Source organism: Rattus rattus, chromosome 6, assembly GCF_011064425.1.
Source record: "Rattus rattus isolate New Zealand chromosome 6, Rrattus_CSIRO_v1, whole genome shotgun sequence".
NCBI classification, from domain to species: domain Eukaryota; kingdom Metazoa; phylum Chordata; class Mammalia; order Rodentia; family Muridae; genus Rattus; species Rattus rattus.
In genome coordinates this window covers 124,019,803-124,035,775 of record NC_046159.1, presented here as the reverse complement: position 1 = coordinate 124,035,775, position 15,973 = coordinate 124,019,803, and the positions used below count along the sequence as shown (strand labels likewise).

The window sequence follows — 15,973 nt, the reverse complement described above, 5'->3', positions numbered from 1 at the left end:
GAACAGAAGTAATGAACCAAAAGGATTTAACATATATTGATAGAACATTTAATTCTGAAACCTTCTTCTCAGCATATCATGGTACCTCCCCCAAAATTGACCAATAATTGGACACAAAACAGGCTTCAACAGATACAAGAAGATGGCCATACTCCCATGCATCCTATCAGATCAACACAGACTAATTCTGTCCTTCAATAACAACAAAAACCAAAAAGGCCACATAAACATGGAAGCTGAACAACACTTTACTCGATGATAACTTGGTCAAGGAAAAATGAAAAATTAGAGACTTTTTAAAAAGAATTTAATTAAAATGAAGACACAACATGCCCAAACTTATAGGACACAATGAATGCAGTGTTTAAGGGAAAAGTCATAGCTCTGAGTACCCAAAAAAAAAAAAAAAAAAAACACACACACACCCCAAAAAACCCTTGAGAGAGCATAAACTAGCAGCGTGAAAGCACACCTGAAAGCTCTAGAACAAAAAGAATCAAATACACCCAAGAGGATTAGACAGCATGAAATAATCTAACTCAGGGTTGAAATCAACCAAATAGAAACAAAAAGAACTATATAAGGAATCAACAAAACCAGGAGCTGGTTCTTTGGGAAAATCAACAAGTAGGTAAACCTTAGCCAGAATAAACATAGGGCACAGAGACTGCATACAACTTAACAAAATCAAAAATGAACAGGGAGATATAACAACAGAAATTGTGGAATTTCAAAAAAAAACCCATCATATCCTACTGCAAAAGCCTATGCCCATCAAAACTGGAAAATCTCGAGAAAATGGACAATTTTCTAGATAGATAGGAGGTACCAAAGTTAAAGCAGGATCAAATAAACCAACTAAACAGTCCAATATTCCTAAAGAAATAAAAGTAGACATTAAAAAACTCCTCCCCAAAACAAAGCCCAGGACCAGATGGGTTTAGTGCAGAGTTCTATCCAACCTTTAAAGAAGACCTACTAACAATACTCTTCAAACTGTTCCACAAAATAGATACAAAAGGAACATTACATAATTCATTCTTTGAAGCCACAATTATGCTTATATGTAAAGGACAAAGACCGTACAAAGAACGAGAACTTCATACCAATTTCTCTTATGAATATCAAGGCAAAAATACTCAATAAATTTCTGGCAAACTGAACCAGAGAACACATCAAGAAGATTATTCACCATTATCAAATAGGCTTTATCTCAGGGATGCAGGAATGGATCAATGAATGGAAATTCATTGACGTAATCCTCTATATAAAGAAACAAACAAAAACAAAAAAGAAGGGGTTGGGGATTTAGCTCAGTGGTAGAGAGCGCTTGCTAGCGCAAGGCCCTAGGTTAGGTCCCCAACTCGAAAAAAAAAAGAAAAAAAAAAAAAAAAAAAAAAACCCGATTATCTCATGAAGGAGATGCTCAGAGATTTTGACAACATTCAACATGCCTTCATGATGAACATCTTGGAAAGATCAAGGATTCAAGGCCCATACTTAAACATAGTAAAACCAATATACAGCAAACCAGGAACCAATATCAAACTAAAAGGAGAGAAACTTGAAGCAATCCCATTAAAATCAGGGACTAGAGAAGGCTACCCATTGTCTTCAAATCTATTCAATATAGTATTTGAAGTGCCAGCCAGAGCCATTAGACAATAAAAGGAGGCTAAATGTAAACAAGTTGGAAAGGAGCAAGTAAAAATATTACTATTTGCAGACGATATGTTAGTATAATTAAGTGATCCTAAGGGCTGGAGAGATGGCTTAGTGGTTAAGAGCACTGACTGCTCTGCCAGAGGTCCTGAGTTCAAACCCCAGCAACCACATGGCTCACAACCATCTGTAATGAGATCTGATGCCTTCTTCTGGTGTCTAAAGACAGCTACAGTGTACTTATATATAATAAATAAATCTTTTTTAAAAAATGACCCTAAAGTTCCACCAGAGAATAATTAAGCCTGATAAACAACTTAAGCAACGTGGCTGGGTATAAAATTAACTCAAAAAAATCAGTATCCCTCCTCTACACAAAGGCTGAAAAAGGAATGAGGAAGACAATACCCTTGGCAAAAGTCACAAAAAACATAAAATAACTTGGTGTAACTCTACGCAAGCAAGTGAAAGATTTGTATAACAAGAACTTTAAGTCTCCAAAGAAAAATAACAAAGAAGATATCAGAAAATGCAAATATCTTGCATGCTCATGGATTAGCAGGATTAATATAGGGAAAATAGCTTTCTTGCCATAAGCAATCTACAGATTCTATGTAGTCCCCATCAAAATTTCAACTTACTTCTTTATAGAGTTAGAAGGAACAATTTGCAATTTTATTCTTATCTCCTAGTACTTAGCTCAAGTCCAAGTGGATCAAAGACCCCATATAAAACCAGATACACTGAAACTAATAAAAGAAGAAGAGGCATAAAACCTTGAACACATGCGCACAAGGGAAATTTTCCTGAACAGTACACCAATGGCTTATGCTCTAAGACCAAGAATCAACAAATGGGATCTCAGAAAATCCCAAACCTTCTGTAAGGCACAGGACACAATCAATATGAAAATTGGCATCCAAAGAACTTGGAAAACATCTTTACCAAACCTACACTGATAGAGGGATAATATCCAATATATACAAAGAACTCAAGAAGTTAGACACCAGAGAACCAAATAACCCTATTAAAATGGGGTACAGAACTGAACAAAAAGTTCTCAACTGAGGAATCTTGAGAGGTTGAGAAGCACCTAAAGAAATATTCAACATATTTAGGCATCAGTGAAATGCAAATCAAAACAACCCTAAGGTTATACCTAACACCAGTCAAAATAGCTAAGGCAAAAAACTCAGGTAACAGCAGATGCAGGTGAAGATGTAGAGAAAGAGGAACACTCCTCCATTATTGGTGGGATTGCATGCTGTGGAAATCAGTCTGGTGATTCCTCACAAAATTGGACAGAGGAAACAACTAAGGACCCAGCTATAACACTCCTGAGAATGTACCCAAAAGATGATCCCACATATAACAAGGACACATGCTCTACTATGTTCATAGTGGTCTTATTTACAATAGCCAGAAGCTGGAAGGATCCCAGATGTCCTTCAACAGAGAAATGGATAAAGAAAATGTGGTACATTTATACAATGGAGTACTACTTATCTATTAAAATCAATGAATTCATGAAATTCTTAGGCAAATGGATAGTGCTAGAAAATATCCTAAGTGAGGTAACATAATCACAAAAGGACACACATGATATGCACTCACTGATAAGTGGATATTAGTCCCAAAACTTGGAATACCAACATACAATTCATAAGCCACATGAAGCTGTAGAAAAAGGATGACCAAAGTGTGGATGCTTCAGTCCTTCTTACAAGGGGGAAGAAAATACACATAGGAGGAAATACAGAAACAAAGTGTGGGGCAGACACTGAAGGAAATGCCATCCAGAGAGTGCCACACCTGAGGATCCATCCCACATACAGACACTATTGTGGATTCCAAGAAATCAGGCTGACAAGAGCCTGATAAAGGCTTTGCAAGAGCCTGACAAACACAGAGAAGGATGCTTTCAGCCAACCATTAGAATGAGAACTAGGTCCCTAATGAATGAGTTTGAGAAAGGACAGAAGTTGCTGGAGAGGTTTGCAACCACATAGGAAGAACAATAGTATCAATCAACTAGATTCCCCTGAGCCCCCATGGGCTAAACCACCAATCAAAGAGTGTACATGGAGCAAAAAATTGCACCAGCTGCATATAGAGAAGAAAATGTCCTTGTTGTGTATCAATGGGAAAAGAGGCCCTTGTTCCTGTAAAGGCTCAATTCCTCAGTGTAGGAGAATGTCTGGGTGGATAGGAGGGAGTGAATGTCTGGGTGATTGGGGTAGCAACCTCATAGAAGTAGGAAGAGTAGGGATGTTATAGGGGGTTTCTGGAGGGAAACTGGGAAATGGGATAACATTTGAAATGGAAATATGAAAAAATCCAAGAAAAGAAAGAAAAGAGCAAAAAGAGTGTTTGTGATGATGTGCACTGGTAGGTAAGGGAAGATACACAGACATGAGGATCACAACAATGTGTCTAAACAGCATACACCATAAAGAATTCGCACATGGGCCAGTGAGCATGAAAGCTTGACCTTGAGTCACTACTCACAATCTCCATAAAGGTAGTGAGAGAACCAACTCTCCAAAACAGTCCTCTGGTGCACATAAGGATGTAACAATTTTAGTATTTTCCTGTAAAATTCTGTTAAAATATTATCACTTAAAATGAAAAGTATGGGATGAAAATATTTTAGTTATTTAGACCATGTGACGGTACTATTAAGTATTAGAGTTAAGAAAATATATTAAATGCACAATCAATAATTCATATTAGAGAACTCAGACCTGTGAGAATTGTTGAAAATATTTCTACAAGATAAATTTCTAAAATAAAAATTCTAGAGTTTCATTCACTAAGTTAATCATTTTTCCAGATAAATAACCTGAGCATTCTACATACTCATATGTATGAGTATAGTATTGTCATAGCAATAACTTCTACTTAAGAAGTTTTATTGCATTAGTCCTTCTTAATGTAACGTGTTTCTCTAACATGCATGCCCTCTTAAAGTTCCTGTCTCAAAATAAGGAGGAGGAAATTTTTTCCAAAGTAAAGATAATGTACAATAATTTTCTGGACACACATAATGTCTTTGGATCTTAGGATGATCCTAGGAAAATCACAGTGATTTGAAACCACAGGCTTTCCCATTTGTACCCCAGTTCATAAATCAATGCATAGGCCTTAAGCTTGATTTTGTTTCCCGACTGGCTCAACACTTATATAACCCATTTAAATTATTCTATGTCTGCCACAAGACTAGTTACATTTATTCAATGTCATCCTTCTGACTTCATCAGAGTCCAGGTGGTAAATCTCCCCCTCCGACTAAATCCCAGAGTCCCTATCTCTCACTACCAGATCTCCTACCTCTTATTTCCTGCCTTCTGCTAATAGGACTTCAGCTTTTATTGACAGGTGATGCTTTCACTCACTACACAAGGGATTCTCTCTACAATAAAGTGGCAATACAGGTTCATGAGACTCCAATTTCCATGCAGTATGCTGTCCCCATGAGGTATATCACAATTTACTGGATTATATTCAGGGTCCATACCCATCACTGAATAAACAAATATTTATTATTCTGCCACTCATTGACCCCAAAAACTTGATTATGCGCTTGTCAGAGAAAATAAACACAAAAGGGCTGATGGTGGCATAGCTATGGGACACAATAATGTGCAAAGAGTAGAACATTGACCCATCCTTGAACTTCGTCCTTGATTGGAAGATAACAATATCTAAAATGTAAAGAACCACAAAGAAGCTCATAAGCAACAGGATGGTCCTGGTGGCCCTTTGCTGTGGGGATGATTTTGAAGAAAGGCTGGTGCTGTGAAGATGCTGGACCTGCTTCTTGTGCCTCCATAGGAGAGTCACCATGTACCCACTAGACAGAGTCATGAGACTGATAAGAAAGGCTTCCCTGGTGACCATCAGTAAGGAAAACATGGTTGTTCTGGAGTAACTCATGGGTAGAACTGAGCAGGACTGGGTAACATACATAAAATGATCTGAGGTTAAATTGGAGGTAGCAATGATCAATACAAAGAGGTGACTGCTAAAGGACATATAGAGAACACAGAGGGAAAAAAAGGCACCTGAGATGTGATGGGGAGATTTATGTTTAAATTTTGTTAAACAGGAACTTCTAGGACTGAGAGTGAAGGTCCAAAGGATATGCAGTAGACAGGCAGCACAAAGGTTGAAACCCCTCAAAAGTCTGTGAAAATAGATAAGGGACCTGCATGTGGTAAAATCCCATATCCCCTGAGAAATAAACATGTCCGCAGCTATGAGTCCCATGGTTACAAGCAGCATTAGTTGGGTTAAGGATAAGAAAGCAATGCAGAGATCAATGGGCTTAGACCTGTTCTCTTCAAAGAACATGCAGAGGTGGGCAAAAAACAGGACACTGTTAGCTGAGATCCCAACACTCACTTCAGAGAACAAGGTGATTTTTATGTTAGTGTCAGAGGGGAGTATGTTGACTTTATTCATTGTGTGTCGGTTTGAAGCAAATACCAAAAACCTGAGAAGAAAGGGGAGAACAAAATATTACAAAATCATTACAAAAATCATTACAAAATACAGTCTTGTTCACAAATGCCAACCTACACTGAGCTGGCAATAAGATGTCACTTAATCCCGATTCTATGTCACCATGGTCAGATCCAGCTCACAATACCTCAAAGCCATCTTCACTGTCTCCACTGTCTTAATGCTTTCCCATAAAGGCTGAATTGTCTGTACTATTGTGAGGCAGCTACCTCAGAATATAAACTTTCTTGTACATTAAACATTTCCATGAATTCTAAGAATAAATTCCCTCTCCAGTACCATGGGTTTGGTTCATTCTGGGGCAAGAGCTGCATCTCATTTTGTTGTCAGACACAAAATAGATTTACATATCTGGTGAGTTTGAATGGAGAAGATTGAATGAGATTAGAAATATTCCCTGCTAGCAGGCTGGGCGTCCATGTGTTCCAGTGCACAGGGTCATTTTATTTCAGTGTCTGCTTTATTCTGCTGCTTTACCACCATGACTTATCTCTCTCTCTCTCTCTCTCTCTCTCTCTCTCTCTCTCTCTCTCTCTCTCTCTCTCTCTCTGTTTCCCTATCACACACTTCTCTGCTCTCTTGTATCTTCACTATCTTTGCTCACTCTCACACAGCTTTTCTCTGTTTAGCACTGGCTGTCCCATTCTGTATAGCAGGCTGTCCTCTGACTTAGAGATCTGACAGCCTCTACCTCCTAAGTGGTTAGATTAAAGACATGTGCCAACACTGCCCGGCCAGCCAAAATATTGTTAATAAATCTGCAGAAGAATTGGTTACCAATTTGGATTTTGAATCAAATTCTACCCATTACTATTTCCTAACAGTGTGACCTTAAACACTCAGAGATCCAGTCACCTCCCGTAGAATATATGGACAGTCAGTCCTGTACCTGTGTCAGGAATCCTAGGTGTGAAAGAGCATTCTGTATACATACCCACCAAATCTGGAACTATTTCTGGCACAGAGTGATCTCTCTATCCATGTCAGCTGCTGGTTTTCTCATGCAGTGCTGTGTCATGTGGCCTTGGAGAGACAATTCCGTTCTCAAAATGACTAATCAGTTCTTTCGCTGCCTGAAGATGAAAAGACAAAATTGACCAGTGCAGTAGAATGGTTCAGTCATATTCTCTTTCTAAACAGTTTCAAATCCTGGGTTTTCTCCAAATTCTTAACGACTCTGCATATAACCTATGACTTTTATATTCTGCCATGATGCCTCTGTGAAAAGAGCCAGAGAATCAAATGACACTGTGAACACGTTCTTACTTTTTCTGTTTCGGCATATAAAATCAGGGTAGAAAATAAAAATACAGTTATAATAAACTTAGTGATATCTCATTCTAAGATCATGATTAAATGACAAATATCCACCCAGTCTTGAAGGATAGGCTCTACAGGAATCTTCAATGTGATTCTAGGTGCAGACGTCTACTCCAGACTGCAGAGAAGACTGCTGAAAGGACATGAGAAATGCAGTGGGTATTTTATGTAGAACTCAACATTTCCTTTAGTGAACAATTAGTAAGTTTGAGGCCTATATTGGTAAAAAATTCCCAGATACATAGTAAAATATTATGAGCTAAAAATCAAAGATATGAGATAAAATAATTTCATGGTCTTTTAGTTCATATTGTACTGTAATATAGTATATAAACAAGAAGCAAAACGCAAAATGTTCTAAATATTTATCAGGAAAACTTGTCCTTGCAACAGGAAAAGATCAGTACAGATAACTGTGGGTCTACATTCCATCCAGCCAATGCAGGGAGCTTGACTCTGTATTCCCAATGCCACCACTGTTAGTCCTGGGCTCCCTGGGCTTCAGGAGAGATTTGAGACTTGGCTCTGGGAACAGGAAAATGCAGTCTAAGATATAGGTAGGGGGAACCTGATCTTCACTGATTTTCACCCATCTAGTTGCTGCTAGAAAACTGCACAGAGAAGTTGGGAAAGAAACGATGGGAAGCCACTGGCCCATGAAAAGACCAGCACCTGGGAGCTGAGGAGAACACTTAGCCTTGGGATGGGGCTGGGTCCACAGGCTTAATTCAGCTAAGAAGCAATGGTTGTCTGGAAATACAAAGAGGCCTTCTATGGGAGATTTAGGCAGCAAGGCTCTGTAAGCAATGCCTACTCCATACTCCCCACTGCAGTGGTACATGAAAGAGAAAGTCCTCACTTCCAAACAGTTTATCAGTTGTTCATTGTGGAAAACGGATGTGTACCTACTTTTTAGGTTGGCCCGGAGATTTTATAACTTTTGTGAGAAGGAAAGTCTGGGAAGGGAAGCTTATGGGCTAATCCCTCACAGCCCTGAAGCACCACATTAGCATGGAAAACTCTTTTTTTGCCTACTTGAGCAACATGGGGAGCTTAGAACATGTTCCACACCAGGAATCTGTCAGCGAGCAGGGAGGCACCTACTCTCTTAAGAGGGTGTACTCAGTTTCCAGGATCTCAGACTTGCTCTACCTTACCAAGTTTCCTGCCATGGTCTACTATTCCATAGAAAACCACAGTCAATTTCTAAAGTTGGGGATCCCAGTCTCAGGGGATCCATCTACCAAAGAATTCGTGCAGCTGAGAACACTGCACAAGTTGGGTGGAACCACTGAAGAGCTGGGCCATCAGGGAGTTTGCTGTGAGATTGTGTCTCCTGGTCCTGCTAAGGAGATGTGGCTGCCTAAACATGAGCTAGGAAAGAATAACAATGATCCATGCCAAGGTACAGGAAAGCCCATTACTCAGCCTACACAAAGAACATCAGAGAGGTAAGAAAAACTAAGAACAGGAGAAATTGTATCCTCTAGGGGTGAGCACACCAATTGGGTGACCAAAACCAAAATCAGCCTGGAAAACACACATACAGGGAACAGTACACACACTGAGCGTGTTGTACTTGTGCATTTAGAAATAAGAGTTATGTAATAAAGAGAGGCCATCAGAATAAAGGACATCTTGGGACAAGGGTTATTTGAAAGGGTTTTGAGGAAGTTATGGGGCAGTATAACTCATATCATTATAATACATTTTTTAAATCAAATAACTATGCAATGGAGCAATAGGGAAAATGTTAAAATTCACCAACCCTGGGTAAGAAGACATAATTCAGAGCTGAAGTGAATAGTTGGTGAAAACATTTACTAATTTGGCTTTGTGAAATAGGTTGGGGAGGAAGAAGCAAAGGTTTAGAGGGCAGAACAGCAGAACAAAACACACCTGGAGCAGGAAATGGCCAGAAGGATCCTGAGCATTTCTTGATAGAGCAACTGTAAAGGCTTCAACTGACCAGGAGAACAAAGACAGCCCCTCGTTCTGCATGGAGCCAGGAACCCAAGTCTGTAAGCACTTCAGTGTTCGTCAGTGTCACAGTGACACAGTGACACTTCACTGTGTCATCCTTCAGTTACACAAATCATGGACAGCCTGATATTTATGACATCAACAATAGGCCTCAAACAGGTGGCCAGTGTTCAGCACAACAATGACCTGACCTTGTCATCTGGGGGTTGGGAAGGGTGGAGTAGAGTAGAATGGAAGTGTGAAACCTCTCTGCACAACCCACTGCATGTCGGGTGCTTATGGCCATGTGGGTGCACTTCATCAAGGGAGAAAAAAGGCAGAGTGTCTACATCTATAACATGGGTACAGCCTACCTATACCCTGGTGCGGAGAGGCTGTGTAAGGGTTTAAGTCAGGTCTGAGCAGTACCTGCCTATCCTTATGTTTATGAAATCGTGTGCTTGTGTATGTCATTGTCACACAACTCACCCATACCACTCTACCATGCTATCATTGCACTCACCCCCACTGTGCCTCCTTTTACAGTGGACTCAGGCTTTGCAAGGTGGGACTGGCTCTGCTTCATGAAAGTGGGTTCTGTTTAGGATGGACTTACATCGGGCAGTATTCTTTATCTAACAATTCTACCGGACAACTACTTGGAAGTCAGTGGGACAGAAGCCACCAGTAAGCAAATGATAGTACTGTGTCTGGAAATGTTGTGTAAAAGGGGACTGTATGGTTGTGATTGAGGAAACCCTGAAGAATGTGTGACTAAGAAGTGACTGAAATGCTTCATATTGTCCTCTAGGCCACACTTATAGCAGTATTTCAAAACACATCTTCAGAAACTCCAGATATACCCGTGTGCTCTTATGGTGAAGGGACAGGAAGTCCCAGTGAAGTCTTGTCAAAGACCTGCCAGGAGTTTTGTCACAGATGCCTGGTGTTACTGTAGAGACTGAGACATTCTGCAAAAGAAACTTTCTCTGATACAACCTGTGATGTGGTGGATGAATCGCATGATGGAACAAGGGATTAATGGGCTCCCTGTCCAGCAGCTTGGATGGCCTCTTTGTAACAACTAAAGAGATAGAATTTTTTTAATTATTTCTAACTCCATGAGACAATACTGTTTGGGGAATTGTGTGAGCTGGTAAGAGAGACCAAACCTAGAGTAAGCAAAAAAAATCCAGTTTGCCCCATTATTTGAGTGTTCTGTAATTGTTTCTCCCAAGAAACCAGGGTCATAAATTCCTGTTTTATAGCCTGGGGAAGCCATCAGGCAAAACCACCACTAAGTTTAGCATGGTCTTGATATTTCATAACTAGCAACCATGTACCCTACCTGAGACATACTATGGGGTAGAGCACCTCCTCCAATAAGGTCACATCTCTTAATAGTACCACTCCCTGGGCCAAACATATTCAAACCAGTACATTTCTACTCTGTGGCCCCCCATAGGCTTATTTAGACACATGAGACTATGTAGCCATAGTATAATTTAAAAAAACACACATTTACGCCAATTTCAAACATCCTAATATACTATATCAGTCTTAAATATATGAAAAATCCAATATTTAAAGTCCCCTGAAGATTCATTCAATCACTTAACGGATATTCACAAAGCAAGACAGGAAACTAATTGGGCACGCTTCAAATTCATCATCTCCATGTCTGATATCAAAGTGGTTTTAGATCTCCAACTCCTTTTTCACCTTGTCAACTGCAAGAAACTCCTTTTCCTGGGCTGCTTCCACTCCCTGTTAGCAGATTTCCTCAGGAGTTATCCCACAGCACTAGCACCCCAAACATCTTGGGGACTCCAAGGCAATGCCAACATTGCAGCTTCTTCTTCCAGTGCAATCCATACCTGAACTTCTGGACTTCTCTAAAGGGCCTGGCCTATAGATGAGTATTCTGCTCTTCTGAAACCTTTAGAGCCAGGATTTCACAGTTAAAATCATCCTCAAAAACAAAGTCATCCATATTCCTAATAGGATGTCACATAAGCCCCACTTAAAGCATCCCACTGCACTCAAAAGGTCCAAAAATCACATTCTTCCAAGAAAGAGCATGGACAGGCCTATCACAGCAATAACCCAGTCCCTGGTACAACTTCTCTCTTAGAGTTTTACTGATGTGAACTGACACCATGACCACGGCAACTCTTATAAGGACAACATATAATGGGTGCTAGCTTACGGTTCAGTGGTTCATGATCAATTACATGGGATGGCAGCATCCAGGCATGCACAGTGTAGGAAGAGCTGAGAGTTCTTCATCTGTTCCAAAGGCAAACAGGAAAAGATTGGCATCCAGACAACTAGGATGAGGGTCTCAAAGCCCAGGTGAACAGTAACACACTTCTTCCAACAAAGCCACATCTACTGCAACAAGGAATTATCTCCTAATAATTTCACTACCTGAGTCAAGCATATTCAGACTACCACAGTTTGTATCTATGAATTATTCAAAGCAGGGAAGTCATGTCCAATAACAATCTAGACACCAAGAGATGAGGACTTTACATTAAGCTGTGAGTTTAAGGTTGCCTTGGTACTGTGAGACGATGTTGTAATGTGAGATCTGTAAGAAAGATTAAGTCAGGAAATTTAATGTGAATTAAGTGACAGAGAACCAATTTACTTTTGAAAAATGAGTACAAACCAAAAGAATCCATTGATATTCCAAAAGTGAGTAAACTCTAAGAATTTTAGGAGTTACTGAAAATGTATATTCTTAGAAGAAAATATATTCCTTACCTATGCAGAACACATTACCCTGTACTGAGCAGCCACCAGAGCTCAGCGTCTCCATTACAGATGCTGAAAACCTCCTTGTAGCCTGGAAACTCCTCCACTCTCAGGTACCTGGGTGCCTGAGACCAGATCATCTTCAGACTCAGCACTTGGGTGCAGGGCACTTACCCAGATGGATGTGGTGGAAGAAGACTTTGTGCCTGAGGAGATTCTACATAGGCTTGGATTAATGGAGTCTTTAATGCATACCAGGAATTTGTAATTTTAGTGTTTGTACAATGTGACAAGTTTTCACTGTGGAGCATGGAGAAGTGGCATCCCAGTGGAGCATCTTCCCTGCCTTTGACCTTACTCCCTGTGACCTGGATAACAGCCATCTGGGGAGGGCTGGGCACAAACTTTGTCTGAGTTATCTTTGCAATGCCTGGGGAGGGATCAGAAAGTTTGCACCAACTAGACAACTCTAACTTTGCTCATTTTAAACCTCAAGTGCAAGCAATCCCAAACCATTTCATACTTTGTAATATGTCTGCCCAGGAGTGAGAGACTCATGGGCTTCCCATGACTTCCCAATGGCTCTGAAGCCCTACAGTGTTAACTGGCAGCCTTTTGCTTGGTCAGCCCTGATGGGAAGTATCTGTTTTCCATGTAGTTTTGTTCTGGGCACCTTAATTTCTATACACTGAGCTTCAGGATTTGAGCTATGAGTGACATTTACAAGTAAATTTAAAAAGAAATGATAGGAAAGTAGAGGGACAGGGGCACAACTGATGACTTTTAGCGAGGCAGTCATGGGCACATGAAAGCAGCTTACTGTAGGTTTAACCTAAACTCATAGTACCACTTCCTCTTTACTCTCTGCTTCATTTTTGGGGTCAAGATGTGAGTTTTCATTAAAAGGAGACCTTAAGAAAATAAAATTTATCTGGAGACTGAAACTCGATTTTAACTTGATGCAGGACGTTGAGGTTATTATGAAAGCATGAAAACTTTGCATCAGAAGCTGGACAAGGATCTTGACAAAAGAATGGTTTGACTCCAATTTTATATAAAGTGATGGTGTTATCAAAAATCGGTCTCCATGGTGATTGCAGGGAAGTTATATTGACACTCTGAGCACTGTGAGAAGTTGAAGCTGAGAAGATCAGAAAACTGATGCATTTCCAGTGAAATCCTGCTTAGGTTTCAGTGCTGAAATGTTTCAAAGAGCAAACTTGATGCCCCCCATTCATGCCCATAGTGTACTGTTGTACAAACATTTCTGATGAGTCACAATGGACCATGGTGCTTTCAACAGAGACAACATGGACCCTAGATCCTCAAAATCAGGTGATACATTAACCTCATTCTTTTATAAACCACAGTCTTAGATATATTTACTCTGAAGAATGTGTAAAAATACTACCCCACATATACAAGTCTCATCAAGAGATAGTAAATAAAGAATTTATTAGAAACAACTGTACAAAACAAATAAGCCTGATGCTTGCATCTACTTTGTTTCTCTCTTTTTCTAATAAAACTACTGAACATTTACTGATCTTAATTTCAGTCAGTCATGATTATCTCTGTTTTACCCATACTTATTCTTCCCATCCTCATTCGCATTGAATTAAGCTCTATTATAACAGACATATTCTGACGACTAAACTGCAGCAGTTTGAACTTGGCTAACTCAAACAACTAGTAAATGGGGTGGTGAAAATCCCTTATTGTAAGTGTGTTATGTAGCAGTTCCCTCCAGAGTTAAAAATCTTCCATCTTGGAGGGAAAATTTATTTGTCACAAAATGAAAGTGAGACACCAGGATATTTTGGGACAGGATGCTGACAAGGAGGTCAGACAAGATGTTATAGAGCTGTGTTCCTAAAATTCCTAACATAGTAACCTTTTAATACAGTTTCTCATTTTGTACGGATCACCCACCATAAAATTATTTTTGTTGCTACTTCACAACTGTAATTTTGTTATGGTTGTGAATTTTTTTAATTTAACATATATTTTGTCTACTTTTCTTTTTTTTTTTTTTTTTTGGTTCTTTTTTTCGGAGCTGGGGACCGAACTCAGGGCCTTGCGCTTCCTAGGCAAGCGCTCTACCACTGAGCTAAATCCCCAACCCCCTTTTGTCTACTTTTCAATCACCTAAATTTCATTTTTTTTAGTGAGGATCTCTTCTAAGTTTCACCTGGCAACAAAGAAGTATATGGACAATGTGCTGTATTAAGAAATAGGAGGTGGGGCAACCAGGAGAGGGAGTGGGGATATCAGAAATTTCAGTACAGGACCACAGTGGATTCAGACAGACCAACCAGCCCAGCCTACATGGAGTCCGGCACCCTGCCATATGAACACACTGCCATCTATTACTCTGCCTGGGACAGTGTCACAGGCTGCATCTGAGGGGTGTTAGAAACACTGAAGGAGGAGGAATCTGTCATGGGTCTGAGATTACAGAGGAGCATAGTTTGTAGGCTTACTTAAAATTGTGTTTAAATATCAAGGAACGGAGTAAGAGTACTAAGAATTCATTCGTACTCTGTCAGAAAATTTCTTAGTCACCTTGCATGGAAAATTCAAAGAGAAACAGTATGAAACTTCTGAACTTGTTCCACTGTTCCACTTAACCAAAAAAAAAAAAAAATGAACGAACTGAGTTCTCAGTTTCTTATTCCAGCTGCCATGCCTGCTGCTTGCTGGCATGCTTTCTCTACATGATGGTGCCATTAGGCATTGTTTGGAACATTTCCAAGAGTTTGAGTAGATCTGACTAATGAATGGTTCTGCAGGAAAGTAGGCACTTCCTGAATGAATGTACCTAATTTGACATTGGCAGAGCTCTGTCAAACACTAGTGCCCAGACCCATGGTAAGGGCAAAATATTCCCTGGGTAAAGCTCAGTGGGATTGCAAAACCTTCCTTTGTGTGCAGAGAATTTCCACCATAACTTACCCTTCCCCAGAGTTTACAGCCTGAAGAACGCCCCGTACAGAGATAGTTACTCTTAAGAGCAGATAAACTTTCATCCTGTTAAACTGTATGCAATAAACTGCTTCCTCGTTTATCCGTATGCAATAACTTCGTTTTTCAACTGACTATAATATACTCATACTGGCATGCTCTGTTTTCTCCATCATACATCTCAAGCTAATTCTAGCTTTCTGTATGTGTTTGTGTGCCTGTCCTTTTCTCATTTCCTCAGTGCCTGTAGTCTCCTGGGATCCAAGCTGTGCATGGAAGAGGCTCAAGATGAAGATCAATATAACCAGAAGATGAGGTTTGCTGCACAACCACATATAGCATATGCTATCAAGACAAGTGATCAAAGCAAGGACATGAATGAAGGGAGAGGCTGATTGCTCTCCAAATGTTTAGAGGTGGAGAGTATCCATCTAATAAGTAGTAGAAGTATCACAGGTATGAAGGTCAGTAAGAATGGCTCCCCTACCCTCAGCCAACTCTTTGTAAAATCTAGAACTGAACCTGAAGGATGCTAAGCTACATAACCACGAAATTTTGACTATCAAACAAACTAGAAAACAGATACTGTATCTGGAGGACTCATTCAAGCACAGGGTTGTAAAAATAGGATAATTTTTTTCTATCATAAAGAACACTTTCCCAAAGGGAAGAGTTTCAGAGGGTCTGTGGACTAATAGAATATTTCAGCACTTGCCAGAGTATATATCTCCATACTTTTCTTCAAAATCAGTATTGAATCTCTCATAGGTATCATTGTTAG

The 15,973-nt window shown here is 39.8% G+C and overlaps 1 protein-coding gene across 1 annotated transcript; it reads right to left on the bottom strand.

Moving 5' to 3' along the window:
• Positions 1-5,166: 5,166 nt before the first annotated feature.
• LOC116902947 (vomeronasal type-1 receptor 96) lies at positions 5,167-6,150 on the bottom strand. The gene has a single exon (XM_032905272.1). The coding sequence runs from the start codon at positions 6,124-6,126 to the stop codon at positions 5,167-5,169; it is 960 nt and encodes a 319-aa protein (XP_032761163.1). The 5' UTR covers positions 6,127-6,150.
• Between the last annotated feature and the right edge of the window lie 9,823 nt (positions 6,151-15,973).

Bases quoted from the DNA above. Each gene is read 5' to 3' on its own strand.
- LOC116902947 (XM_032905272.1), bottom strand. From the start codon at position 6,126: ATGAATAAAGTCAACATACTCCCCTCTGACACTAACATAAAAATCACC.